The 25,153-nt window shown below is 51.4% G+C and overlaps 8 protein-coding genes across 8 annotated transcripts; 5 read left to right on the forward strand and 3 right to left on the reverse strand.

Annotated features, from left to right (window-relative positions):
* Positions 1-732: 732 nt before the first annotated feature.
* Positions 733-3,861, forward strand: IAR55_005550 (uncharacterized protein; the record flags this gene model as incomplete). The annotated part of the gene is made up of 17 exons (XM_066948641.1): positions 733-799; positions 858-867; positions 923-945; positions 1,001-1,110; positions 1,171-1,264; positions 1,325-1,452; positions 1,508-1,565; positions 1,634-1,703; positions 1,757-1,781; positions 1,844-2,186; positions 2,250-2,425; positions 2,481-2,511; positions 2,582-2,677; positions 2,750-3,032; positions 3,094-3,508; positions 3,583-3,692; positions 3,777-3,861. The coding sequence occupies 17 exons, from the start codon at positions 733-735 to the stop codon at positions 3,859-3,861; spliced, it is 2,124 nt and encodes a 707-aa protein (XP_066801209.1).
* Positions 3,862-5,480: 1,619 nt separating this feature from the next.
* On the forward strand, positions 5,481-6,327 carry IAR55_005551 (60S ribosomal protein uL5; the record flags this gene model as incomplete). Its single annotated transcript, XM_066948642.1, has 3 exons — positions 5,481-5,514; positions 5,688-6,102; positions 6,279-6,327. The coding sequence occupies 3 exons, from the start codon at positions 5,481-5,483 to the stop codon at positions 6,325-6,327; spliced, it is 498 nt and encodes a 165-aa protein (XP_066801210.1).
* Positions 6,328-6,722: 395 nt separating this feature from the next.
* On the reverse strand, positions 6,723-9,333 carry IAR55_005552 (uncharacterized protein; the record flags this gene model as incomplete). Its single annotated transcript, XM_066948643.1, has 5 exons — positions 6,723-8,163; positions 8,248-8,328; positions 8,512-8,936; positions 9,063-9,140; positions 9,208-9,333. The coding sequence occupies 5 exons, from the start codon at positions 9,331-9,333 to the stop codon at positions 6,723-6,725; spliced, it is 2,151 nt and encodes a 716-aa protein (XP_066801211.1).
* A 1,438-nt stretch (positions 9,334-10,771) lies between these two features.
* On the forward strand, positions 10,772-13,311 carry IAR55_005553 (uncharacterized protein; the record flags this gene model as incomplete). The annotated part of the gene is made up of 2 exons (XM_066948644.1): positions 10,772-12,095; positions 12,161-13,311. The coding sequence occupies 2 exons, from the start codon at positions 10,772-10,774 to the stop codon at positions 13,309-13,311; spliced, it is 2,475 nt and encodes an 824-aa protein (XP_066801212.1).
* A 491-nt stretch (positions 13,312-13,802) lies between these two features.
* IAR55_005554 (uncharacterized protein) lies at positions 13,803-16,722 on the reverse strand (the record flags this gene model as incomplete). Its single annotated transcript, XM_066948645.1, has 13 exons — positions 13,803-13,911; positions 14,037-14,251; positions 14,404-14,577; positions 14,628-14,777; positions 14,843-14,919; positions 14,971-15,082; positions 15,141-15,300; positions 15,389-15,578; positions 15,651-15,766; positions 15,845-15,931; positions 15,995-16,024; positions 16,111-16,216; positions 16,662-16,722. 13 exons carry the CDS (start codon positions 16,720-16,722, stop codon positions 13,803-13,805), a joined length of 1,587 nt encoding a protein of 528 aa, XP_066801213.1.
* A 497-nt stretch (positions 16,723-17,219) lies between these two features.
* Positions 17,220-18,396, forward strand: IAR55_005555 (uncharacterized protein; the record flags this gene model as incomplete). The annotated part of the gene is made up of 6 exons (XM_066948646.1): positions 17,220-17,366; positions 17,456-17,681; positions 17,778-17,930; positions 18,033-18,100; positions 18,169-18,289; positions 18,368-18,396. 6 exons carry the CDS (start codon positions 17,220-17,222, stop codon positions 18,394-18,396), a joined length of 744 nt encoding a protein of 247 aa, XP_066801214.1.
* Positions 18,397-18,624: 228 nt separating this feature from the next.
* On the reverse strand, positions 18,625-22,583 carry IAR55_005556 (uncharacterized protein; the record flags this gene model as incomplete). Its single annotated transcript, XM_066948647.1, has 9 exons — positions 18,625-19,097; positions 19,207-19,927; positions 19,979-20,173; positions 20,222-20,249; positions 20,302-20,651; positions 20,702-21,110; positions 21,161-21,268; positions 21,329-21,627; positions 21,681-22,583. 9 exons carry the CDS (start codon positions 22,581-22,583, stop codon positions 18,625-18,627), a joined length of 3,486 nt encoding a protein of 1,161 aa, XP_066801215.1.
* Positions 22,584-23,373: 790 nt separating this feature from the next.
* IAR55_005557 (uncharacterized protein) lies at positions 23,374-24,928 on the forward strand (the record flags this gene model as incomplete). The annotated part of the gene is made up of 12 exons (XM_066948648.1): positions 23,374-23,405; positions 23,454-23,470; positions 23,543-23,786; positions 23,888-23,934; positions 24,007-24,012; positions 24,065-24,100; positions 24,154-24,215; positions 24,280-24,353; positions 24,438-24,598; positions 24,672-24,678; positions 24,752-24,819; positions 24,876-24,928. 12 exons carry the CDS (start codon positions 23,374-23,376, stop codon positions 24,926-24,928), a joined length of 807 nt encoding a protein of 268 aa, XP_066801216.1.
* Positions 24,929-25,153: the final 225 nt, after the last annotated feature.

Consider the following 25,153-nt stretch of genomic DNA (forward strand, 5'->3'; position numbering starts at 1 on the left):
AATCACCCTGAAATCATTCCTTATCTTTTTGGCAATCAGCAGCCATTGACCTCCACCGTGCTGTTAGACTACTTGCTTCCATGATCGCGTACCCCCTCATGAAACACTATCGAGGCCCGCCCATTTTCCGGGGACTGGATCGCTTGCTCGAACGTGATCCTGCCGGAGAAGAAACGGGGCAGCTCGGCAACGATAACCTTGTACAACCGTGGAGACCTCGCTAGACCTCGAAAGGACTGAACGAATGCCAAGACTCGATCGATGCCCATCACGTTACTATTTGGCTCTTCACGTGTGATGAGGGTCCATCATGATACTGTAGCTCCGTATCCAGTCTGTGCAGATTCCGATCAGGTGGGGGGAACGAGTACACGGTTGGAATCTCCGAACCCAATATCTTATTTGTTCAGGATACCTAACGCGATATAGTCTAGGCTCTGAAAGGCAATGAAGAACACACTAACGATGGAGAGGTACGGAACCTTTCAAGTGTCGGGGAAAGCGGCTCTCCGATAAGCAGCTTACGGCCGGTCTAGCAACCGGGGGGTTGCTGCGAATTGGGGGGGGGGGGAAGGGGGGGGGATGTCGAGAAAGATAAGAATCCTGTTCGGGGCAAAGTAGGACGTTGCCATATTAATCCATCGATATAAGTTCAGAAACTGTATGCCACGTCTTTGCCACCTCTCTGTTCAATAGCTTCTTGGGTACAACAAAGACAGAAAGAAAGACAACATGACACAAGTGGGAGAAAGAGAGTTCACAAAGCTGTTGACGCCAGCGACTGGATATGGTGTTGTAGGTGGGTGACGTGAAACAATCGCCCAAAGTAGGTTCAAGCTGACTTGACTCACCTCAAGTCGGTTTGGGGTAGGTCCAGTGCTCTTGAGAGACATCAGAATGATACTGATGAGTAGATGGACAGAGCGGCCTTCGCTTTGCTCATGAGTAAGTCTTCAGGCTCAAGGCCGATACATCTGCTTATCTATGCGGTTGCATACAGTCGCTTTCACCTATCTCCAACGTCGATTCACCAGGTTCGACACGAACAATGCATCCGAGTTCGCAACAGCGAGCAGGTCCATCAAACCTGGTCTGATCTGTGCAGGTATCGTGAGTATCTGCACTGTTTTCGGGCGGCTGTATCCCATCCTGATCCGGAATCGTCTCTAGGTCTCTGCGTGGACGTGGAGTGCGACTTTGCTCCAGTCTAGTACGGCAACATACCAGTCAGGGGTCAGCGCTGCTTGGTGGTACGGCGTAGGAGGTGAATGACATCTCCTTCCGAATACGACAAGTATGAACACCTTGCTGATTTTATACATAGGTACAATCCAAATCGCTTTCTTCGCGGCTATCGCTGCAAAGGTCAAGATGAACGCCAACGGAGCCACGACCTTCCTTCAGATATGCAGAGCGAGATACGGTACGCCGTCTCACTTGCTCTTCACCTTTGTGAGTCGCTATGGACCATAGATCGCACGAGAAGGCGGACTGATCGCTGTTTCAGTATGCTCTGGTCTGCGCCCATATCGTCTCCGGTTCTTTAGTGCTGGGAGCCTCCGCCAGTCAGTGTTTAGAATTTGATGGTGTTTAGCGACTCGTCAATAACTACTGATATAACATTCGTTCGTAGCCATTAGCGCACTGACCGGCGCCAATATCGAAGCCTGCAACTTCCTTTTGCCGATAGGCATCGCCATCTAGTACGTGTGTGTTGTATCTTGTGTGAGGGTCACGGTAGCTGACATTCGTTTAGCGTTATTGCTGGTGGTCTTCGAGCTGTGAGTGTTGCGATCTCTTTCTGACAGACTAGGGATCGACGCTGATGTCGGGTGACACCCAGACGTTCATCTGCGACTTCACTCACACTGTGATCCTCTTCGTCATCATCTACATGTTCATGTTCTCAGCCTACGCCACATCCCCCCAACTTGGATCCATCTCGAGGCTGTACGACCTGCTCTCCCAAGCTGCTGTATCTGACCCCGTGGCAGGCAACACAGACGGAAGTTACATGACCATGAAGAGTAATCCTGGTATCCTCTTTGCGGGTTGTACCATCGCGTCTGGCTTTGCCGGTGTTTTCTGTGATCAAGGCTATTGGCAAAGAGCCATCGCTTCCAGACCGGAAAGTACGACCAAGGCATATATCTTGGGAGGGATGTCGTGGTTCGCTATTCCTTGGGGTGAGTGTCCAATTCTGATTGATCTTGACAAGGCGACTGACCAGGAACGCTGTCGAACTGTAGCTTTCGGGACCACTATGGGTTTGTCTGCTAGAGCCCTGCAGACCAGCCCGAACTATCCCACCTATCCTTATGAGCTGAGTGTCAGCCAACAGTCAGCAGGTCTCGTGGCTCCTGCAGCCGCTGTCACCCTCATGGGCTCGGGTGGTGCAGCGGCAGTCCTGCTTGTGACTTTCATGGTGAGCATGGCATCCCTTCTCGCAAATGGGACAGCCTCGCTGACGACGTTATCAGGCTGCGACTAGTGCTGCTTCGTCCGAGCTCAGTGAGTATCTCGCATCACTAAAGTCCACCAGAAGCGGGCAAAAGCGTGACTTTGAGCTGATCGTCATCAGTTGCGGTTTCGAGTATCGTGGTGTACGACATCCTGGGCACGTATGGCCGTCCCTTGACGGGCAAGCAAGTGGTGTTCTGGTCGCATGTTGTCATCGGTGAGTCTCGACCTCGGTTCGTCTCTTGCTTTGATTCAGTACTCATGTGAAACAACCATCACATTTTCGTAGCCGTCGCCGCGGTGTGGTTCGGTGCCTGGGCGTGTATCCTCCATGCGGCCAACATCGATCTAGGATGGCTCTTCTATGTCCAGGGCGTCTGCCTGACACCCGCCGTCGTTCCTATCGGCCTGACAGTCGTCTGGGGACGAATGTCCAGGGTCTCCGCATTCTGGGGTACCCTCTTCGGCACCGTGTGCGGAATGCTGGGATGGTTCATCGGTTGTTGGAAGGTCTACGGCTTGATCAATATCGCCAATCTGGCCAAGCCTTATTCCGCCATCTCTGGTTCTGCGTGAGTATCCGGGTACGATGGAGACCCTCCGCAGGAGAACTGACAAATGAGACCATGGTAGACCTGGTCTGGTCATGTCGACAATCGCCACTCTCATACTTGCGTACTTCTACCCTGGAACGAACGATTGGACCGTGACTCGAGCTATCCACCAAGCAGACGATAACGCCTCGACAGATGCTAAAGGTCCTGCCGAGCCTGCTCACGTCGAGGCTGGAGACGACATCACTCCTGTCTCCCAATCTCAGCAGGAAAAGAACCTGGTCCCCGGTCGTCAAGAAGATGACAAGGAAGAAATCGCAACTGTCACGACAAGACATGCGCCAATCGAATCGCCTTCTGATCCAGGAGACGAGATGAACATGGACAACGTCGAGACCGACAGTATAGTAAAAGACTTGGATCAGGACATGCTGCAGAAGGTATTCGTGCGAGCCGGCATCATCTCCGGTACCATCTCGTTGATTATCACTATTGTGAGTCCCCACTCCTCTGCCCCTGGCCAACGAAGACTTGGAGGTGGTGGTATTGACCATCCTCTATGGTACAGATCGTTCCTATCCCGATGTTCGCGGCACACTACGTCTTCTCGCTCACGTTCTTCAAATTCTGGATATCCGCGGCGTTCATCTGGGCTTTCCTAGCTGGAATCTTCTGCATGTGAGTCGGGACCTTCGAGCCCATCTACACGTCGTATAGGTGAAGGCGTGGGTGTCATACTGATAGAGATGGGTTGCACAACAGTGTCTTGCCGGTATGGGAATCGAAGACGCAACTTGCGTTGATCGGTAGGGCGTTCTTGGGCCTCGCGCGGTCGACTAGGAAGTAAGATCAGATAGATAGATACGCGGAGTACATGTTATAATCGAAGAAAGAAGTCTTTTTCAGTCCAAGATAGAAACATTGTAATCTTGTTGGCTCCTCGTTGTCCTGGTCATGATTGGTAGAAAATGAATCCGATAAGATCGAAGTGCTTCCCTTGCGATTTGACCATCTGGTGTAGCGGCACAGTGTACTACTACTAGCAATAACAGTAGATATACTCAATACGCTTCAAGGACGTATCTTGTCAATGATCGGGCGGTCGCCGAAATTGTGTCTTTCAGCCAAAGCGTGCGCTGAGACGTGTTTTGGACCATCCTCCGCCTCGGCCCTGTTTGGATTGAGTCCCTTTCTTTCGTGTGAAAGTACAATCCTCTCAATTCTTTCAGTTGGCAAATCCTCACATGGAGAGGGTTGGTCGGTATGACTTGAGCAAGTTGACTACAATTAAAAAAAGGTACTACCGAGAGGACAACAAGGTAGAATCGACATGGACCTCGTACCATACCGCTTCGCTATCCGGTCGTGGAGCAGACGGGGATGCTCGACCGAGCGTCGTTGTAGCGATCATGTCGAACCAAGATTGTGGGCCGTGTGTTGTCAGATCCAATGAGCATGAGTGTCGATCACCGCTCGCCAATAGCCTGAGACCGATCTAGCGTGTAAATTGAGTGGAAACCTGCTTTTGAGTGAGTCGGTGAATTTGAGTGCATTCTGGTCGATTCGCGTGGTTGAAGAGCGACACGGTCAGTACCAGATCATGCCGGTTGTTTTTGGGGGTGTCAGAGGTCAGCCCTACAAGGACTGATGTGACGATGTGCGGGGTATCTGTATCGCACGAGGTCTAGGATCGAAATGGTTGAAACGAAGCTCAAAGCTGCATCGGAAAAGAACGAGGCTCAAAGATGTGATGATACGACTCGACACACCCGGGAAAAGAGACGCGATAGACAGGAAACGCTATTATCGTTGTTATCGGATTTTATTCTCCCCGGCGAGTGGGTCTCGATGCTTATCACCGAAGGGAAATGTGCCACATGTATCTTGGTGCGTCCAGCTTTTCTCGGAGATATAATATTGCCGATCACACTTCCTCGCTGCAACTGTCTGTTCGCTTCTTTGCTCTCGGCTTCGGTGCAGGTGGTCTGCGACAGTGGGATCCGCTGTATACGGTCGCTCGCATATCGTATTCGCACGAGAATAGTCATTTGATTTACAGTCTTCTCGCTTCCCTCTCCAACCATCAAGGTAATACGTGAGTCATCTACACCTGCCATCTACTTCTATCGGGACAGCACACTGACAATTGACGTACAGATCATTCAAAATGGTACGTCTCGAGTCTCGTCGTTGAAGATATCGGTTCGAGGGAAGCCGTTGGTGGTTAAGGAAAGGAGGAGATGACATTTGCACGAGGGATAGACTTGGTTTGGAGGTGGAGAGACGAATAGGACATGTGAACAGAGCGGAAGACCGGGAGAAAAATGAGGCGGAACGATGTATGGACAGGAGGAGATCCCAGTGGACGGACGATTGGGTTGGAGTGGATCAGATGCAAGGAACCTGGGATGAAGGACTGACCTGTACTCTTTCTTATAGGCCGACAAGACCGCCACCGTCAACCCGATGAAGGAGCTCCGAATTGAGAAGCTCGTCATCAGTGAGTGTTTCCGGGTGACTGACCGGGATGGCGGAGCTGTGCTTACTGTATGCTGTTCCCACCAAACCAACCTCTCGACAACTTACCTCGGTCAATACGACCCTTACTGCTATCCCCTTGCCTACCTGCCCTTTGGTCTTGCTCTCAATTTTCCTCATCGTTCGTTCCCGTAGACATCTCCGTCGGTGAATCAGGTGATAGACTCACCCGAGCTGCCAAGGTGCTCGAGCAACTCACCGGTCAATCCCCCGTCACTTCCAAGGCCCGATACACCATCCGATCTTTCCAAATCCGAAGGAACGAGAAGATCGCCGTCCACGTCACCATCCGAGGACCCAAGGCTGAGGAGGTTTTGGAGCGAGCTTTGAAGGTCAAGGAGTACGAGTTGAGGAAGAGGAACTTCTCCGAGACCGGAAACTTTGGTTTCGGTATCGAGGAGCACATCGACCTGGGTATCAAGTACGACCCCGGAATCGGTATCTTCGGTATGGACTTCTTCGTCGTCATGGGTCGACCTGGTATGCGAGTCGCCAAGAGGAAGCACGCCGTTGGCCGAGTTGGATACTCCCACAAGGTCAAGCCTGAGCAGTGAGTGTCGTGTTTCTTTCTGAGCTTGCAGATCTCGGGGCAGAGGAGAGAGTGTACGATCGGTCGATTGGGACGCAATCCTATCACAGCCTCTTGTCACTACGACGATGGAACGGGCAAGAGGAAAGACTGGATTTTGGACTGGACAAGGCGCTGACCCGTCCTTCTCTCTTTAGCACCATCTCTTGGTTCAAGCAGCGATTCGACGGTATCGTTTCTCGTTAGGAGGTTTAGCTAGTGGATGTATTGCATTTACGACTGTTGTCACCAGGGCAGAACGAGAAAAGAAGAGGACCGATGATCACCCGTTCGCTGAAGACTGAATTGTGCTTCGTCTCGTCAGCGGGTCTATCTGAGGGCCAATTCGAGGTTGATCGCGAGCTGAATTGGCTCCCGATGTGGGCTGTTGACGTCGATGGAAGACCTTACTGAAATGAGTTGGTGCCTTCGTTGTGCGGAATGATCAGAATGATCAACAACAGCATACACAGTGATACTTCCCATTTCGCCGCTACGCCGGAGAAACCTTCCGACCCACACGCAGTGATAAGGAACCGTCTCGGTCCCATCATGGCAGCGTTCACTCTGTGCATGCACACGCAGGAAGACTTAGAGACTATTCATGAAGTACTAAATCCCATCAAGCTCTCAAATCCAATCGGCGCAGATCCATCGACTTGATCCATTCCAACTTGTCCCAAACCATCCATAAAGTCGTGCGCACTATCCCTCATGTTCGCATCATCCTGTCCTACCATACCGGTCTCCAGACTCTCCTCTTGAATTTGCGCGACAGCGCTGTCTTCCCACCCTTTCCAACTGTGCAATCGCGTACCAACCATCTCCAACCCTTCATCCAAATTCATTGGTTGATCGAATAACGTAGGACTGTCAATACCCCCATTATTGCCATTGGACTTGACAGGACTGGGAGCCCGTGAACTTCCGTTTGACTGAGATATCAATGTTCGCAATGACGGTCTACGTATCTTTGAGGAAATCTCGAAGGATTGGGTCGAATGTTGATTCTGAACGTTGTGATGGGGTCGGAAGAACAATGCTTTTGATGTTGTGTTTGACAGGTTGACTGAATGATGTTGCTGAACGGATGATGAGTCTGTCACGATTGCCGTGGATTCTGGCGATGCGACATGTCCTGCTTGATCAAGAGTGCCTGTCCAAGTTGACTGGGCCGCCAGCGAACTATCACCGTTGAACATCTCCGGTGCACCTAAAATTATTACACCATGGCCGGACATCTTGCCACCATTTAGAGTGCCACCGCCGATCGATCCTCCACTGGGTGGGATGTTACCGCCGCCCAGACCCGAAACCTGATTTTTGCCCAGCTCACTCCAACCCAGATTTGTGCTCACATCCACAGTCGTCCCCGGCGCTGATAGCTGCCTGATCGGACTGACTGCTCGACTGAAAGGATCTCCTCTGTCGCCTCTCAATGAGATTGGGAAATGTCCCGTCGGAGTCTTGGGGTATAAAGGACTCGGTCTGCTCCTTTTCTCAGCCCTACGCGTGGCTTCGCCTCCTAGGGCAGTAAGTGCAGAAGAAGAAGAGGAAGACAGATCTAAACGTTGACCGTCGATCCATCTGGGACCTGAGAGTGCGGCAGATAATGCTTGTGTCAGATCATTGGCAGTTGTATTCACAATTCCATCGGTGTTGATGTTGAAACGAGGATCTGGTGGATAGGTTGGGATATGTTGAGCATGAGCAGAGGCTTGGTTAGCAAGACGATGGGAGAACGTTCTCTGTGCGTCGGCGAAGCTTGAATCTTGCTGTGGGGCTGTTCGAGCATCGTCATGCGAATGGATCAATAGACCGCGAGAGACATCAGTGGAAGTCGAAATAATGCCAGTTGATAGTGATTGCTGAGCATTGTTGCCAATCGCTATATCGGAGAAAGAAATTTTTGCCTGAAGGCGAGACGGATGCCCTTGATGGGACGGTAGCGTCGGGACTGAGATCTGAGGCTGCTTGGGACGAGGATCCGTCGAGTATTCCCCCGTCACTGCATACTTTGACGCTCGGCGCTTGTACGGTCCCCTATAACCCAACAACAGTTTAGCATCTTGCAGGTAGCAGAAAAAAGCTGATAGGTCAAGATGGACGATAGATCACTCAACGTACCGCTTGACGCCTGATTTGCGTGGCTTTCGGGTAGAGTCGACACAATCGTCCAATCGGTACTTCACACACCTCTCACACGGTCTGTTGGGAGATGTATTGTCAGTACAGAAGGGATCGTGAAAGGTGAAGAGCGAGATTAGGAGAAGATCGCGGGATATCACAGCAAAGAAAGAAAGGCAAGAACGAGATGCAGGGCCGAAGAGATAGGTGAATCAGGGCAGCCGCTCTTATAGATTTTATTTCTTTATAGAAAGCCCAACGAACCTAGTATTTGAGCATTTCTTGCACGCTCTCTGACAGTGCGTACAAGCGATCCTCACCTGTACTCTTTTTTTCCGTCCACCAGGGCTTATGCCTTCCACCTCATCTCTCACATCCGCTTCCCCACCCCTGTCCTGACCGAAAATCATTTGATCATGCGGCGAAGTGAGGTCATCGCTCTCGTATGCTGGACCTAGAGCGAGAGCCGAAGTGGGATTGCTGCGAGTGGATCGTGCTTCTCCGCCCGCGCCTGCACTGACCGGAGACGATGTCTGTATCTGGACGGAGTTGGAAGTACGAGAAAAGATGGTCGGGGAATCTGTGTTGGTGGTCGTCTGGGTTCGTACAGCACCTGAAGCAGTCGGACTAGCAGGGCTGAGCCAGGTATGGGACGAGCCAGGAGGCAGACTGACATCGAAGAGCGAGACCTAGTATGAGAGCTTCAGCACACATATTGAAGCATAACGAATGGTCAGAATTGGTCAGTAAGAGAATGGGTGAGAACCAAGTGATGGTGAATGGAAGTAGCGAGACTCGAGAGACGTCGCACTGACATGCTGGGGCGTCTGGGGTTGTTCCTGACTTTCTTCTGGCATAGACAACGGAAAGAACCCTTGAGCTGTCTGAGGCAGCTGATGTGCAGATCGCTCATCAGTTCATGACAAGAACTTCATGATTTATCCTTTCTCCGTGACTCACCACGCCCCATCGACCTCTGCCACCCTGACCTACATCCTTCTCTTGTCGGACATTCACTCGAGCATGACCCAGCAAAGGGGAGGTCGGCATCGACACAGTCCCTCTCTGGACGGCACCCATAGGCATTCCCCTTGAACGGTATGGGTTGAGACGAGAGGGATTATGAGGTTGGAAAGTGGTGTCAGAGACGTGACGCTGCACGGTCCAGTTACCAAATTGGGTGACTAGGAAAGTCCGACCGGGTCGATGGCGTGGAGTCTGGAAACTCGGAGACGTCACGGTCGGGGTTCGGGGTTGAAGGTTGAAGGTGGGAGCGGAGTCCTATTGGAAGCTGAAGTCCTCGATTGGAGCGAATGAAATGGAGGTCCAACGGGTCTTTGGCAGGTGTGGTGTTGGGTAGTAGCGGAGTAATTGCAAGAACACGTCGATCTGGATATACGTCTGGGAATGATTCAAGTATTCAAAAACTCCGCCATCGAAATGCTTTATAATAAGCCGTCGATCAGAATGATCAGTAAGTTATGATCAGTAAAAAATGATCAGTAATCGACCCCGGGACTGCGGGTCAGCGTGTCTCTTGTCGGAGTGTGAGACGAGTCACAGACATCCTTTCATGAGTGTGTCCCTGAGCCAGTCATCTCAATCAAAGGAGCGTGTCTGTTCAGAGAGAGTCAGAAGACAGTGGTATACGAGTGTGTTTGAGCATATTGCACATCACCCCATTGTGTCGGTTGGAATGAATGGAAAAACGAGATCATGATTCACTGTCTTGTCGAAACGCGTTACATCTCTTACAATCCTTTTTACAACAGACCGTACAAACAAAGGCATCGCATCGATTCGACAATAGACGACCTGAACCGAGCAAGAAGTACGCAAGTCAGCTCAGATGACCTTTCCTTTCTTACTACGACAGGGACGCAAAAGACAGGAAAAACAAAGTGAGATGATATCAGATAGTCCGGTGAGAGCAGTGGCCTTGCACGTCCTTTGAAAAGCCTCCTTGATGAGACTGGACGTCAAGACCCTGGGTCAAGAGGTGCCAATGGGGCAATTTTGCCGCTCTTCATTTGTGAGTGATGGGGTGGACGAAAGAGAGAAAGCAGGTGAACAGACCAAACGCGAGACAGGCATCTGATTGATGAGAGTTGGAGGGGGGAACAGGAAGAGTAAAGGAGAATTCTGTGGGTGACGACATGCCGAGGTGCGAAGGAGAGAGGGGGCGGGGGTAGGGGATTGAGACTCACAATAACATGAAAGAGTTGATGGAGAGAAGACAAGAGAAAGGAGGAGAGAAAGAGATGGAGAGTTTGTCAAGAATCCTGTTTCTGTGAGCAAAACTCTTCGCGACGGTTTCGACGGAATCAGATTGCGATTGGGAGATGGATGTCACGTGACGTTGGCGCAAAAAGCTCGACGTCTTTAGAAATGTCCACACTCGACGATGTACCCGCTTGCCATCTACGAAATATACGTTTCCAAGACTAGTTCATCTGGCCTTCCGCATCCATACTGGTGATCGCAACTGGTCAAAATCGGGTAGAGCTTCAGATACCATACAGCGATGCTCTTACCTCGGTCGTCTTCACGTCTGTCAAATATCGCCCTCACAACACCTCCACTTCGTCACATCTTACTTCGAGCTCTACACCCTTCACCAGCGTCGAGCGCCCCCAATTCCACCTCGGGATCCAGATCCAAATCCGGAGCTGGAGGATCAAGACGGTCAAACGATAGAACGGATAGGTCATCACGAGGCGATGTGGGGGGATTCGGTCGGTCTACTTTTAGGAGGGATGAAGGAAGTTCCGCCAAGTACGGGGAGAGTAGGAGTGGCCTTGGCTTTGACTCTGGATCGGGCGGAACAAGATCTAGCTTTGGAGATAAGAAGAGGAAGCCAGGTTTCGGCATGATGAGAGATGCTATCTCAAATGGAGGAGGGGACAGCCCGCGCCGGTCTATCGAGCATCGTGAAGCCAGCTCAAGACCCAGAGCACAGGATCGTCCTTATAGAGACACATCCCGGTACGATTCCCGGACTGGAGGACCTGGTCTGGCTCAAATCGACAAAGGTCGACCTGCTCCTACATCATCTCGACGACTGGCATCTCTCGGTTCCTCTCCCTCTCCCCGCGCTCCACACTCCAAAACTCCGTCATCTTCCTATACCGACAGTCGCGACACGGAATCCCATCGTCCGACAGCACCTCGATTCCCTAAATCGCAGCCGTTCCAACCTCCTACCTATTACTCGACCCCTACTCTAGCAGACCCGTCACAAGCTCAGCCTCGATCGTTCGAATCCTTCCCTCTCCAATCTGGTCTGATCGAGTCTCTGAAGGCTCGATTTGGTCCTGACGGAGTGACCACTCCAATTCAGACTCTCTCATTCGACCGTTTGACCAAAGTATCACCAAGAAGCGATGGGACAAAAGCTATTCTCGGTGCCGAGACGGGTAGTGGCAAAACATTCGCTTATCTGATCCCTCTCTTCCATCAACTGAAAGAAACCGATCCAGGCCAAGATTCACTTGATACTCACGATGCCCTCTATCCTCGTTCTATCATTTTATCACCGACGCACGAACTCACTCGACAATCTACCAGATTCGCCAAATCCCTGACGCACAATACGAAGCTCAGTGTCGTAGGCTTGAGCGATACAGCCGCAGGGGGTGTAGGAGATAGGCGAGGATTGACGGACGTCCTTTTGGGTACGGTGGGAAGCGTCAGACGTATGTTGGGGATCAAGAGACCTGGAGCGGAAGAAGAGGAGAACGAGAAGGAGGACATCGGTGCGGGACTGTGGAAGCCTGAGGAGAAAAAAGGTGTAGTCAGGGGCGATAAGATGGAGTGGGTAGTAATTGATGAGGCGGATGTTTTACTGGGTATGTCCTTCGTCGCAATTTCCGCACTTTACCTTTTCTACCTGTGACTGATAATTCGCTCTCAGGCGGTGACTTCTCTGAGGAAACACTGTCTGTCCTTACAAAACTCGCGCCTCGCAATCTCATTCTCTGCACTGCCACCCTACCCCCGTCACTCCTCAACCTTCTCAACTCTCATTCATTTTTCACCTCTCCAAAGTCGCCGACGACTGCCGTTGCGCCGTCATTATCGTCGGACCTGGACAGTCCTTCTACAGAGAAGTTTGAGAAAACATTACCGGGATTCATTCACCTTCTGTCTCCTGGCCTGCACAAACTACCACCTAAACTCGAAACGCGCTTCGTCCCACCTTCTCGAACGGGAAACAGATTCGCCGACGTCGCTCACGAGATTCGTCGAGTTTTCTCCGACGATGCCATCAAGCGTAAAGCACTTTTGAAAGCCCAAGCTGCTTCGTCAGGTGGGGAAGGATCGACAACAGAGTCGATCGATGTTTCAGAAGGGAAGAGCAAGATTGTGATCTTTGTGAACTCGGACAAGAAGGTGGAGCAGCTGTCAGGAGTTCTGGGTTTCAAGGGGCTGGACTGTCTTGCATGGACTGGTGATGGTGAAGAGAGATTGAGAGGCCGGAATGGAGCTTTGGACGATTTCCTCTTACCTGCCGGAGCCCCTCCTCGATCCATTGTGGAGCCGACTGCTTCCCCAGCTCCTTGGGCGGAAGAGCATGATCAGGTCGACCCGATCACACCTTCAGGCTCTGTTCCTCCTCATCCCGATACGAACGAGAGCTCTTCCTCTTCCTCGGATGATCGTTCCAGGAAGGACAAAGATCGTCGCCGAATCTTGGTGACGACCTCACTCCTTTCCAGAGGACTGGATTTCCATCCTTCCGTCTCATCGATCTTCCTCCTCGACCCACCTCGTGACGTTCTCGATTTCGTACATCGCGCAGGACGAGCCGGAAGAGCGGGCAGAGAAGGTCGTGTCGTCGTCTTTGGTCTGGGCGACGGTAGTGGTGTAGGACAGAGAGTGAAGAAGGTAACCAGCGGAGCTACCGCTGCCTCCACCTCCAGAGGCAGGGGAGGCGGTGGAGGTGCAAGTGCAAGTGCAAGTGGTGGACAAGGTGGATTGGGGAAAGAGTTGAGTCAAGTCATCGGGAAGAGGGAGATCAGGAGGAATATGGCAGGTGGTAGGATCAGGAAGCCGCGGATTTGAGGGTGATTTATCTGGTCACTTATTCAGATTGATCGACATCCGGATACGGAATACATAGGTATACGAAACAACACACTTTTCTCTTCTTGACAGAGTATAAAGAAACAGTCACATCATGCATCTATCTCGACTCTCCCTTGCAGTGCTCACCGATCGTTATCCGTCCAAAGGATGACCACGGCGTTACTTCCCTGTCGCTGGTCTTGATCCGGCTGTGTGTCTCACCGAAAGAGACACAATGAATCGGACATGGACGTTGAACGAAATGCATTCCATCCGTCCTATGACCCTATGACTCCCCATTCGTCTTTGTATATATAGTACTATTCGGTATTAAGTGACGCACAATTCTAGCAAACGAAACTATGATACAAAGGCTTCCCTTCTTCTCTCCATATCACACTCATGTAGGAATCCCAGCAAGTTACAGTCTGTATGGATCATCAGTCTTCCCCACCTGATCCCCCCTCCGTCCCCCCGCAGCAATCGCATCACTCCCCCCTCTGACGCTTCATCTCATTCTCAATGGCCTGCTTGCCCGCTTCCGTCAACACGGGTTTACCACTCTCGTAATCCGGTTCAAAGTATTGTGATTGATGTCTGATGAGAAACAAGAGGCAAAAGGTCAGTATCTGGGACATTGCTTGTTGTCCTTCTGCGATGCTTTCGATCCCCCTCGCTAGATAATGCCTTGACTCAAGCTGTGAGCACGGCAAGCCACTCACTCTTCACCCTTCGCCTTCCTCTCCGCCGCTCTATCTCTCTGCTTCTGTTCGATCAACTGCTTGTGTTTCGTCGCCTCTCCCCAGTTCTTAGCCACGAGTTGTTGAGTGACGGGGTCCCACAGTCTTCTCGATTCTTGCTCATCTTGCTCTGAGAGAGGACGGACGTCTTTGGGGATGAGGGCGAGGAGGTCAAGGTCGAGGAGTGTCTTCCATTCCTGCGGTTTGAGGTCTTGGTGTCAGTAGTGATCTCAAACGGCTTTGTGAAGAGTCTCCCGATACGAAACAGCCAGAAGTATGCAGTAAACGCCGTATCGAGGAGCGAGCAGAGGACTTGACTCCAAAAATGTGCCACGCAGTAACAACTCACCTTTTGACCTTTCAGTCTATATCTGATCTGCTTCATCCAGTTCCCTTCGATATGGCCCACAATTTTATCCGCTGGGACCTGTTTCGGCTTAGTCCATCCCTCTTGCTCGGCATCGCCAACTGTATATCTGTAGATTATACCATCTAATAAGAAACGAGGTTTGCCAATCCAGCTCTAAAAGTCTGGCGTCAGCGATAGCCGGTGGTAAAAAAAATTGTGCTTACCTCATCTTTGTAATCTATCAAAGCGCGGAGCTTAGTGGTGCTCTTCTCTCCTTCTCTACATGTGATCTGAATCTGATCACTGATAGTTCCATAATATGATCCTTTGAGGATACCGTTGACGGCAGCGGCCGGGTGCGTTATTTGGTACTCCTAGCGAGATTGCCGTTGTCAGCTTACAGCGCCTCGCCAAATGGAGCAAGATATCAGAAGCTCACCTCGCCCTTTCCTGGCCCATCTCGTGCAATCTTTACGAAGATACCCTTGTTGCTTGACCCGGGTCCGACCTTCACCGCTGCGAAGGTTGTGAGCTCTGACCTGCGGATATATCGTGATTTCCACTCACACATTCCTGAAACCTTCGCTGTGATTTGATCCATTCCATATCCCTCGATACCCTTCTCAGGACAGTAGTAGTAGGCCGCAGAGACTGGAGGGTGATGTGATACCTGCTCGCACTGTACAGATGAGGGCTATCAGCCGCAAAACCCTATTCCAGTTTGCAAGGTAGCTCACCAAAAAGACTACGGTCACTTTCTCCGAGTCCACCACACCGGCGTCTGGATCTGATTCGATCTCCTCTCCAGGACCGGGGATGGACCTGTTGATACTGAGCTGGTCGAAGGCTCGTAGCGAAGGTTTCTTGGAAGCTTTAGAAGAGCTCGAGATGATGGAGCTGGATAGAGAGGCTGCTGTCAGCATGACATGGCAGTGGACGGCATACCATCGAATCGATCAGGCCAGACTCGGAATTCGGCGCTCACCTAGCCTCGCTGTTTGGTTTACCTCCGTCCTCTGGTCTCAGGACAGGTGTTGTCCAACCACTACCTCCTTGACCTCCGTAAGCTGGCTCACCAGGTATCGGCACGTGTATGTGGGTCCTGATGACTGGTTCTCCCGTTTCTTTGTCGATCACGATGGGCGGCAATCTCCAAGAGCATCTAAAGTGCTCGCCTAAAATAGATATAGCAGTCAGTATGGGCATATCGGCGATGATTGAGATCAGAGCGGGCAAAGCCTACTCACCCAAAGCAGAATTATAGGGTTTCCCTAATCTAGCTCTGATGAATTTGAGTTCCTTGCTGAAACAGAACCTCAGAACAGCCAGCATCCTCTCCAGCTCATCTGACGAGTCACCGATGCTAAGAGAGTGATTGCAAGTCCATCAATTAGCTCCTCATTCGGATAACTCCGCTAGGTCCCAGAAATAAGAAGCTCACGCTGCGAAGATATCGGCTCGGTCGGCATATGTCCAGTATTCGAGATTAGGCACAGGTTCGAGGAGAGAAGCAGGAAGGGATAAACGACTGTGAGAGCGCGTGTCATGGTCAGCTGGGGTGACCAGGGTTCGCGGGACATTTTCAGCTCACAGGTTGGCAACATCCTTGACTCCAATTAACCTGAACACACCGCGACAGGTCAGCGCTGTTATCCAGCTTCGCAAGGAAGGCTCGGGAACCGTGCCAGCTACGACGCTACGACTCACTTCTTCATCAGACCCAACAACACCTTCATCTTGCTCTCCTCTCCACCACTTCCGATCTCGGGAAGAGTGGCCGGCGCACCACTCTCGTCCGTGAACGGCTGAATAGCTGCGATGTTGAGAAGGGAAGGGAGCAATCAGCTAACGTCATTTGTGACAGGTATTACAGTTTTGACACGAGCATCATGAGAGCCAGAAATCTGCGGGCGAGATGGAAGACACGGTTCAAGCAGGCAGTCCCAACGCTCGAGACAGATAAGCCACGAACGTGGCTTGGAAATGATCACCGCAGAGCGTGGCCAGACAAGCACGGATGTGAATGCACGACGACGCCGACAGGACCGTCGTCTCCGTCTCAGCCAAGACAACGAGGGGAGATACACCTTGTGGTGACTCTTCACAAACGAAAAAAAAAACCCATGAAAACCAAAGTTCCTCCCCATCATCGTTCTTGGCCTGCCTGTCTGCCTCCCCGCGTCTCGACCCATCCTCGCCTCCACTCCATTCGAGACTCGCTCTACCCCAGCGATGGGAATGGATGCTTTTCGACTCACCGACATCGTCATCAGTAGGGACGTTGAGAGGTTTCTTATCGCCCTTGGATACGGTGCTCATGCTGTCGATCGATGTGTGAGGGTGTGAGTGATGATGAGGGGTTGTTGTGGAGAGCTGAGAAGATATGGATATCTACTGGAATTGGGTTCGTCGGTTGCAGGAAACGGAGAGGGAGGGGAGTGTCACCCAACGGGGATTGATTGGCAGCCGCCGGCCAAAGCTATCAGAATCGTAATCAGAAATCACATGCGATTACCCTGGTCTAATCAGCTCCGTTTGATCCCGCTAATGAGAACCCGGGCAGGGAGCTGATCTCCGGCGATTCGGTGAATGGGTTTGGAGTGGCACCTGGCAGCTATGTAAAGAGGGTGGAGGGAAGTCCTGTCTGGATCTCGAGTTTTATTTGTTTTCTTGCTGTTGTACTCTCTGGGATTCACTCTGTCCCATCGTTGTCTACGGATCACAGCCGCCTTCGACACGGCCTCTCGCTCTCGAGTCTTGCTTTAGGAGCCCGGGACTGTCCCCTCCGAACCGATTGATACCTGACGGGACGATCAATGTCACGAGGTGGGTTTCGAGGAAGGGGAAGAGGAGGTGGACCGGGGGGTATGCCTCCCGGTGGGTTTGGGAACAATCAAGAGTGGAACGATGCCATGAACAGGATGCGGACGATGCCGAAATACAACAGCAACACATTGTATCCTGTGAGCGAATCTCTCTTTCGACACACATACGGTTTCCAAAAGAATGCTGATGACGATGCGGCAATCTCATTGTTGGTTTGATCCACTAGCCTTTGGAAAACACGAATAAATCATATCTGCCCGCTCCGACGGCTCACGAATCGTTGATCATGTCACATACGATCTCATTGTCCACCACTCTTGTCAACGGTAGATCCACCAACGAAGCGTCGTCCAGTTCGACTTCGGGGCAGGGGCAGGGGCAGGGGAACGTCATATCGGTCAATCAAATACCTCCATGGAGAATCGCCGGCGAAAGAAAAGTGATTGGAATTGGTGAGTGGTACAGGTACAGACCTGGAGAGAATCCAACTTGATATGTGCTTGGGGGAGATTAGCTGACCGACTATGTTACGTCTGGGTTGTAATCAGAGATCGAATCGTATTCTGACCGATTCAACCCACCTTCATCATCCAGCGGTCCATCCAGATTAGATCCAGTCGCATTATACATGGATCAAAGCATGTTCCCACCTTCGCTCTGGACAGAATATTTCGATGGGACACCGGATACACCGAAAGCTAGTGAGTCGGAAGTGTTCTGATTGTGCATCGCGCCTCGTCGCTGGCCATCTTGACGGCTTCGACAGTCTTTCGTACTGATGGTTGGTTCATCTTGTCATGCAGAAACTAAGAAGAAGCGCAAGATCGATGATCTCGACAAAGATGATGCAGATGATAAAGTAGAAGATGAGGTGTGTTACTTGCACCTATCACGACATCTTTGGGTGTCAACGGGCACTTGCTGACCCTACGTTTGAAGGAATCACAAGCATCGTCCGCTGAAGAAGATTTCGATTTCGACGACGATGATTCAGATCATCAAGATTACGATGCCAACTATTTCGATAATGGGGAAGGCGATGATGACGAAGGTGGCGATGGTGAGTGCAACAAAACCGACGATATGCCTCGTCATGTCAATGTGGATCTGACTGATTATTTCGCAATCTCACGAGCAGAGGAAGGTGGAGATGCCTATGAAGATTAAATTTTTCTTAGATGTGCTCCTGTCGCGATATTGCGAACGAAGGTTGGAAAGACGATGTGTTAGACTGTGTTACGACCTCACTTCTACGACTATCTCATGACTACATACACCATGCATTTTGGCTGTTTTCCATGCTTATTTGGGCTTTCGATGATGATTATGCTCCCTACTGAACCTCGATTGACTACAATTCGATGATTCGAACCGGTAGGCAATTTCTTTCACTCATCACAGATCCACGTCCCAATCGTCATCTCCTCCTTGTGTCACTTTCGTCCCGTCCCCGGACTCCTTCGTCGAAGTGGCTGGCCCTGACCTCTCGCTCAACACGGGAGCAACAGGAGTAGGCACCCTCGATGGTCTTGCTGAACCAGTGCCCCATCCCGCTCCGCTGCCCAAGTTAGGACTCGAAGTCGTACTAGAGCTAGCCACTATCCCAGCCGCTGTGAGACCCTTCCCACTGCTGGCCCCCCTGCCCCATCCTCCACCACTTCCAGCCAAACTAGTCAGCAGCCTGGAAGGTCCTGCTTGTGGCTGAACGATCGTTGGCTGCACACCAGCGCTGAGAAGCGGAACAGGGATCCTGGTGTCGACTCTTCGTCGGATCTGTACGGATCGATTAGGTTCTTGATCGATAAGTTCTCGAGTGAGACGGTAGTGCTCAGCAAGAGCCATCACGAACGAACGTTTCGCAGCAGGCACTACAGGAGAGCAAGGTTAGTAATCAGATGCGACCAACAATCAGGAAAGACACGGGAAGCCGCAGGCCGCTCATAAAGGTGATCATCGCTCGAAGAAAAGCATACTCACTGTGAGGCAGCACCATGCTCTGTTTCGTTCCCTTGAAAAAGTCTTCGAAAGTCCCTTCGACCATTTTCACGAACCCGTAATTGCCCGCTGCAAAGGCTTTCAACTCTTCTTCGTAAGTCTCTTGCCCTCGTTCGCTAGCTTTGATACCCAAAGCATCTGCCAGCCTAGCATTACGCTGTCGGACCGCGCATTCAGAGTTGCATTTTAGTTGCTCGATTTCTCTCGACCTGGGATTGCCAGAGGAAGCTCCGCACGAAGTTCGTTGTTGCAAATTGCCACATGCGCACGACTGGGTGACAATCGCTTGACACGGATCGGACTCGGGACATTTGGCTGGAGCGTGACAAATCGCCGTACATGGATGTTTGCAAATCCTCTTCGGTTTGCCGCAAACCTGGCTGCAACTCTCACAATCTCCCGGTCGATGGCAAAGCTTGTTACACTTGTGATATCCACATCCGAGGAGTTCACCGCAGGGTTGACCGCACGAGACGCGATCCTGGGAACATCGGACGTTCTTGACTGACGGGTCTTTACCGCATGCACATGACTTAGTAGTCAGGTACGGGCATGGAGGACAGTCGGAGGACTCATGACATGAATGAGGGGTCTTCGGGTGGCCGCATGCGGGCGGCGGTCGCGCACAAGGGTAAGGACAGTTGATTGTCGTTCCACATGCGACTGGTGGATAAACGATTGTGTGACCGCATTGACAGATAAGCTGTATAGCGTAGTCAGCTGCTGTCCGGATTTTGCCGAGGATGACACTCACCTCGTCGTAGGAAGCTTGAAGACACCTTCCGCACGGACCCTTGTGATCCGGCTTGGGGCAAGTATGGAGTCCACAACTCAAAGTCCTGCCGCACGTCAAGTGGCACTTGTGCAAGTCGTCGTGGAAGAACAGATCGTGATCGTCATTACGTTGCTTTTTGTTCTTCATCTTCGCCTGTTCCCAAAGCGGACAGCACTATACGACCGTCAGCACAGGCCCATCGGATGGAGCACGAGTCCTCACCATTCTACCACACTCATGTCGCCCACAGCTAAAAGCAAAAGATCAGTCTGGTCGCCCCGCTCAGAAGCATATTTACTCACTTTCTCAGAGCCTTGCAGATCCGCTCACACGTGACTTCTCCTTGTCCGTTCTCCATTCTCTCCCTCAACTCATCGCATGGGACCAAAAACTGGCTCTGGCCGCATCGACATGCTCTGATAACCTCTTCGTGACAAGGGGGACAGTCGCCTGCATGACACTTTCGGGGGCAAAGGTGACCACACGGTCGAGTTTTAGGACAAGGGGAGGAACAAGTGGGAATAGGAGCAAGACAGTCTGAACGAGGATAATCAGGGAGCTCGGAAAGAGGTGTGGTACCACATGGACAGTGAGTGACCGCAGTAGGGGACCTCGGACAAGTAAGTGGATGGATGGGATGTGGGTGACAAGTCTGAAATCGATCAGCATCGATGCTTATCTCAAGAAACGGTCAACGCTCACCTCCTTGCAAGGGTGGATACCACATTCGAACAACCGTTCGCAAGCCTTCCCACAATCGTATTTACCCCACCAGGTCTCCTTCTCGCCGTTATCCCCCAACCTGGCACATATCTTTTCACTCTTCCTGCCCCATCCACACTCTACGTCTTTCTCGTCTTCTCCGCAATAGCATCGCGCTATTTCTCGCTGATCGCAGGGCTTACACGCTCCACAGTGGCACAAATCCTGGCAATTGTGGTCGGCATTGCCACAATGCAGCGGTCTAGAACAGAGCTCGTCACACACAGGCGACATGGCGGCGTTGTTGGAAGTAGCAGCAGAACATTTGACAGTCGAGGGTGTATGGTGAGAGGGGCAAGGCACAACAAGGGCGACTTGACATGGTGGACAAGGACCTGGATGACATGGCCTGAGATTGAGGTTAGAAATGAACACCAAGATCGTGAGAGAATGACTCACAAGGGACAAGGATGAGAACATTTTGGGCGCTTTCGCGCACAGGAATCGCCGCAAGAGTGAGGCGCAGTGGTCAAGGTAGGAGGATGGGATAAGCGCCCACAAAAACATCTGGCAATGCCAACATCAGCAAAATTCTCTCTCGTTTGTGTAACCAGCCCATCGACTCACCTGTACCCCGCTACCCTGTCCGCTCTCCTCTTCTGACACCCAGGACATCGCCATGCAATTTCCTCTCCTTCTCTTCCAGCCTGACGCGCCCTATCCTGCTCTTCCGTCAAACTACGGTTCGCCCAGTCACGTATACAATCCATATGAAAGGGCGTGTAGCACGCTGAATAATGATTGGACGAAGCTGTAGATCCAGTGATAGGGTTCAAGGTTAGATCCGCGGACGTTGATGGCTCAGGAGGGTGATCAGGGGGTAGACAAGACCAAACAGGTTGTGAAGGTGTAATAGCATTGAAGCACTGAATAATTTTAGTATTGACCAGTTATCAACCTCAAGTCAAACTCCACTCACAATAGGACACTCCAGAAATGGTCGGTTTTTCAGACCTCTGGTCAGTTTCGAGACCAAATCATCTGGCTCGTCTTTCTTCGTTTTCTCTCGCTGATCCACTTTCTTCGCCTGCTCTTTCGAGGCTACACCATCGGAGGATGTCCTTGATAGCGTGTGTGTGAGTTTCGTCGACTGTTCGAATGCAGCTCGACGGCCGGCAACAGGTTTAGGAGGTTTCGGTAAGTCCTCAGCACCGGTTCTCGCTGCGCCATCTTCCGCACCGTTTCCCTTCTTCTTTTCATTCCTCTTAGCATTCCGCTTCTTGCCTTTCTTTGACCCCTCGTCCATTGATGGCGGAGTCTCTTCACCAGTGCGATCGAGGTCTGAAGCAAGGAGAGCTGCACCCGGTGTGAAGGTCGGTGCGGCAGGATCGAGCGATTGAAGTTGTGGGACTTTTACAGAAGCGAGGGTTTTACCGATGGACCCTTGAGCAGAAGATGCGCTGTTTCGAGCCCGCTGACGGGGTTGTCGTGGACGGATTGGCATATGCGAAGATGCACCGCCATTTATGGAGTTATCGCCGTTGGCTGGGGAGCGTTGCGGACCTCTCGCACCGATTCCAGCAGCAGGCTTTCCGCCTGTTGACCAGGTCGCACGGTCATCAACACCAGCTCGATCCAGTCCCCACTGCTGGGGGGCACGATGGGCGTTGTGATTTACTCCCTGTCCCACACGTGAAGCTGATCCATCCCTACGAGGCACGGATCCATTTGGTCGATTCTGTCGCGATTGATGAGCCAAGTATGCTCCGTCTCCAGGCTGAGGCTGAGGTGTAGAGGAGGTAGCCAAGAAGGCGCCATCTCCAGGTTGAGCTTGTCGGAGGTGGGGAGGTAGAGGGCGAGACGAGGTCGAAACTTCCGCCATGACGAGAGAGGCGTGAAGCGAGATCGGGATTGTGAGAGGAATGACGGGAGGTGGAGGAGACGACGAGGAGATCGGGTGGCAAGATCTTTGTAGCCCAGTCCCCGTGCAGATTTGGTGTGGTGAAGGTGAAGGAGCTCCCAGTACTCTGGCGTTATATTCTTTTCAGTCCAGTCGAGCTTGTGGATGACGAAGACGGGTCGCACAGATTCGACAAGAATGATGATCTGTCAGAAGCAGAGAGGAGAATGAGGGAGAATAGCGGAAGTGGATGGAAAATCAAAGGTTGCTCAATGAAGTCACTCGATTGCATGGGAGCAAATCCAACGTGGGTCAGAAACATGATGACGTGGAAGATTGTCAAACCAGGTTGCCTTGCTTTCGCCGGTCTTTACTTTGGTGGGGGGGAGGGGGTGTATGAGTTACATGGCTGGATGGTAGGAAATTACAACTCGCGATCAAGGGGTACTGACGCCAGTGGACGGAGATCATATCTATACTTCTCTTTGGATGGAAAGGCATGTTCAAAGAGGTTCGATGACATGCATGTAAGCAGTTATGAGCTGTGACGAGCTCTCTTGTTATCGGTGCAAAGTCGGCAGAGTCCCGTCCGAAACCCGATATCGGATTGCCGAGTTTTCTTTTGGAAGCAACGATCCTTTCAACTTTTACTCTCGAGCGCCTTCTGAAGGTGACAACACCCGGGACAATCACTTCGACAGTCCTAGAAAGACACCATTCAAATTGGATGATAGATCATTGCATTGTCACCCACGACTCTCCTCATCGCATCATGTCTTCCAAACCACTGTTCGATTTGACCCGGTGAGTTCAACTCGTTTCGCTCGTTCGTTGATTATTGACATCTCGCAGACTGCAAGGCAGGACCGGTAAGCTTTGTGTCAACTCCCAGCTCATCAAATAGGTTCTGTCCCTGACTGACACCTGACCACGCGCTTCAGCAATCGTGACGGGCGCTTCTGGCGGTATCGGAGCGTCCACCGCGATCCTCCTCGCTCGAGCAGGATGCAACGTCGTCCTTCTCGCCCGTCGCCAGGCGGCCCTCGACGAAGTGGCTCAGAAATGCAAAGAGGAAGGAGGGGAGGGGATCAAGGTGTTTACCAAGGTGCTGAACGTGAATGATAGAGAGAATGTTGAAGAGTTGGTGGGGGAGTTGATATCTGCGGGATTTGAGACGTTTGACGTGTGAGTTGAATCATCTCCTGAAAGGATGCAAAAGAGGGAAAATAGTGATTCAGAGACGCGATTTGAAAAGGATCATTGGCTGACGAACAAAATGAACGCAGCCTCGTCAATAACGCTGGAGGAGCTATCGGCAAGGAACCCGTTGGAGGTGAAGTCGAACAAACTCTCATCATCGCGCTGTACTTCCCGTGGTGCTGATGCTCATGACATCCGCTCTCAGAAATCGGTAAGACAGTCTTCGTCATGGTGCCCTCCCAACAAGTGCTGACCTTGCCCAGCTCTTGCCGATATCGACACCATGTTATCCACCAATTGTGAGCCTCTTTCCTCTCCCTTTGTATACTAGCTTATCTTGCAACCCTCACAGTGGTATCTATGATGCAGATCACTCAATTGTTCGTCACCGAGATGAAGAAGCAAGATTCGGGGGTGAGTTCTCGGTGTCACATTCACCTACTCAGATCCGAGATACTTAATGTGGATGATGACCTAGCACATCATCAATATCGGTTCCATAGCTGGACGAGAAGCATATGTTGGAGGAGCGGTCTATTGCGCCGTCAAGCAGTGAGCCGAAACCACCCATGTTCCTGCTGGTAATCTATTCTCGATCTTGAGGACAAGGCTAATTTCGACATTCCTTCAACCTAGCGCCGTTCGAGCTTTCACCACATCCTTGATGAAAGAGGTCGTCGCGACAGGTATCCGAGTGTCTGAGGTCGCCCCAGGGTTCGTGGAGACCAATTTCTCTGTGACGAGATTCCGAGGTGATGAAGAAGCTGCCAAGAAGGTGTATGAGGGGATGCAACCGCGTAAGTGAGATGGATATTCTTCACCTACATCGAGATTTTGTGGCTCATCTCTATGATTTCACTGGTGATATAGTTACACCGTGAGTCCTCACTCATTGTTTCATTCGGAGATGAGATGACTCATCATGACACCAATGATCGCACGCCACGCAGCGAGGATATCGCGGAAGAAATCGTTTGGTGCGCTTTACGTCCTCCTCACGTCCAGATTGCCGAGTTGTGTAAGTGGTTCGATTGCTTGGTGAAATTGTCGGTGCTAAGCATGGATGTGCCTCAGTCGTCTTGCCAACCGCCCAGGCGGGTGCGACCATCATTGCTCGAAAGACATAGAAGCGGACTTTGAGTCTCACGATCATTCTGTAGTGATAGAAAACTGCATTGCTGCAATGACTCGAAATGAGCGTCGAGCGTCTTCGGTACTCGAGTACTGTCCAAAACTCGGCAGTTCTCACTCATTCACCGCTTTGTTATCGTATCGTGTCATATCGCATCACATCACTCATCACTTTCACTCATCAAGTTAGATACAACTCTACTACTAGACTCAAAATCACA

This window comes from Kwoniella newhampshirensis, chromosome 11 (assembly GCF_039105145.1).
Source record: "Kwoniella newhampshirensis strain CBS 13917 chromosome 11, whole genome shotgun sequence".
In the NCBI taxonomy this organism is placed as follows: Eukaryota; Fungi; Basidiomycota; class Tremellomycetes; order Tremellales; family Cryptococcaceae; genus Kwoniella; species Kwoniella newhampshirensis.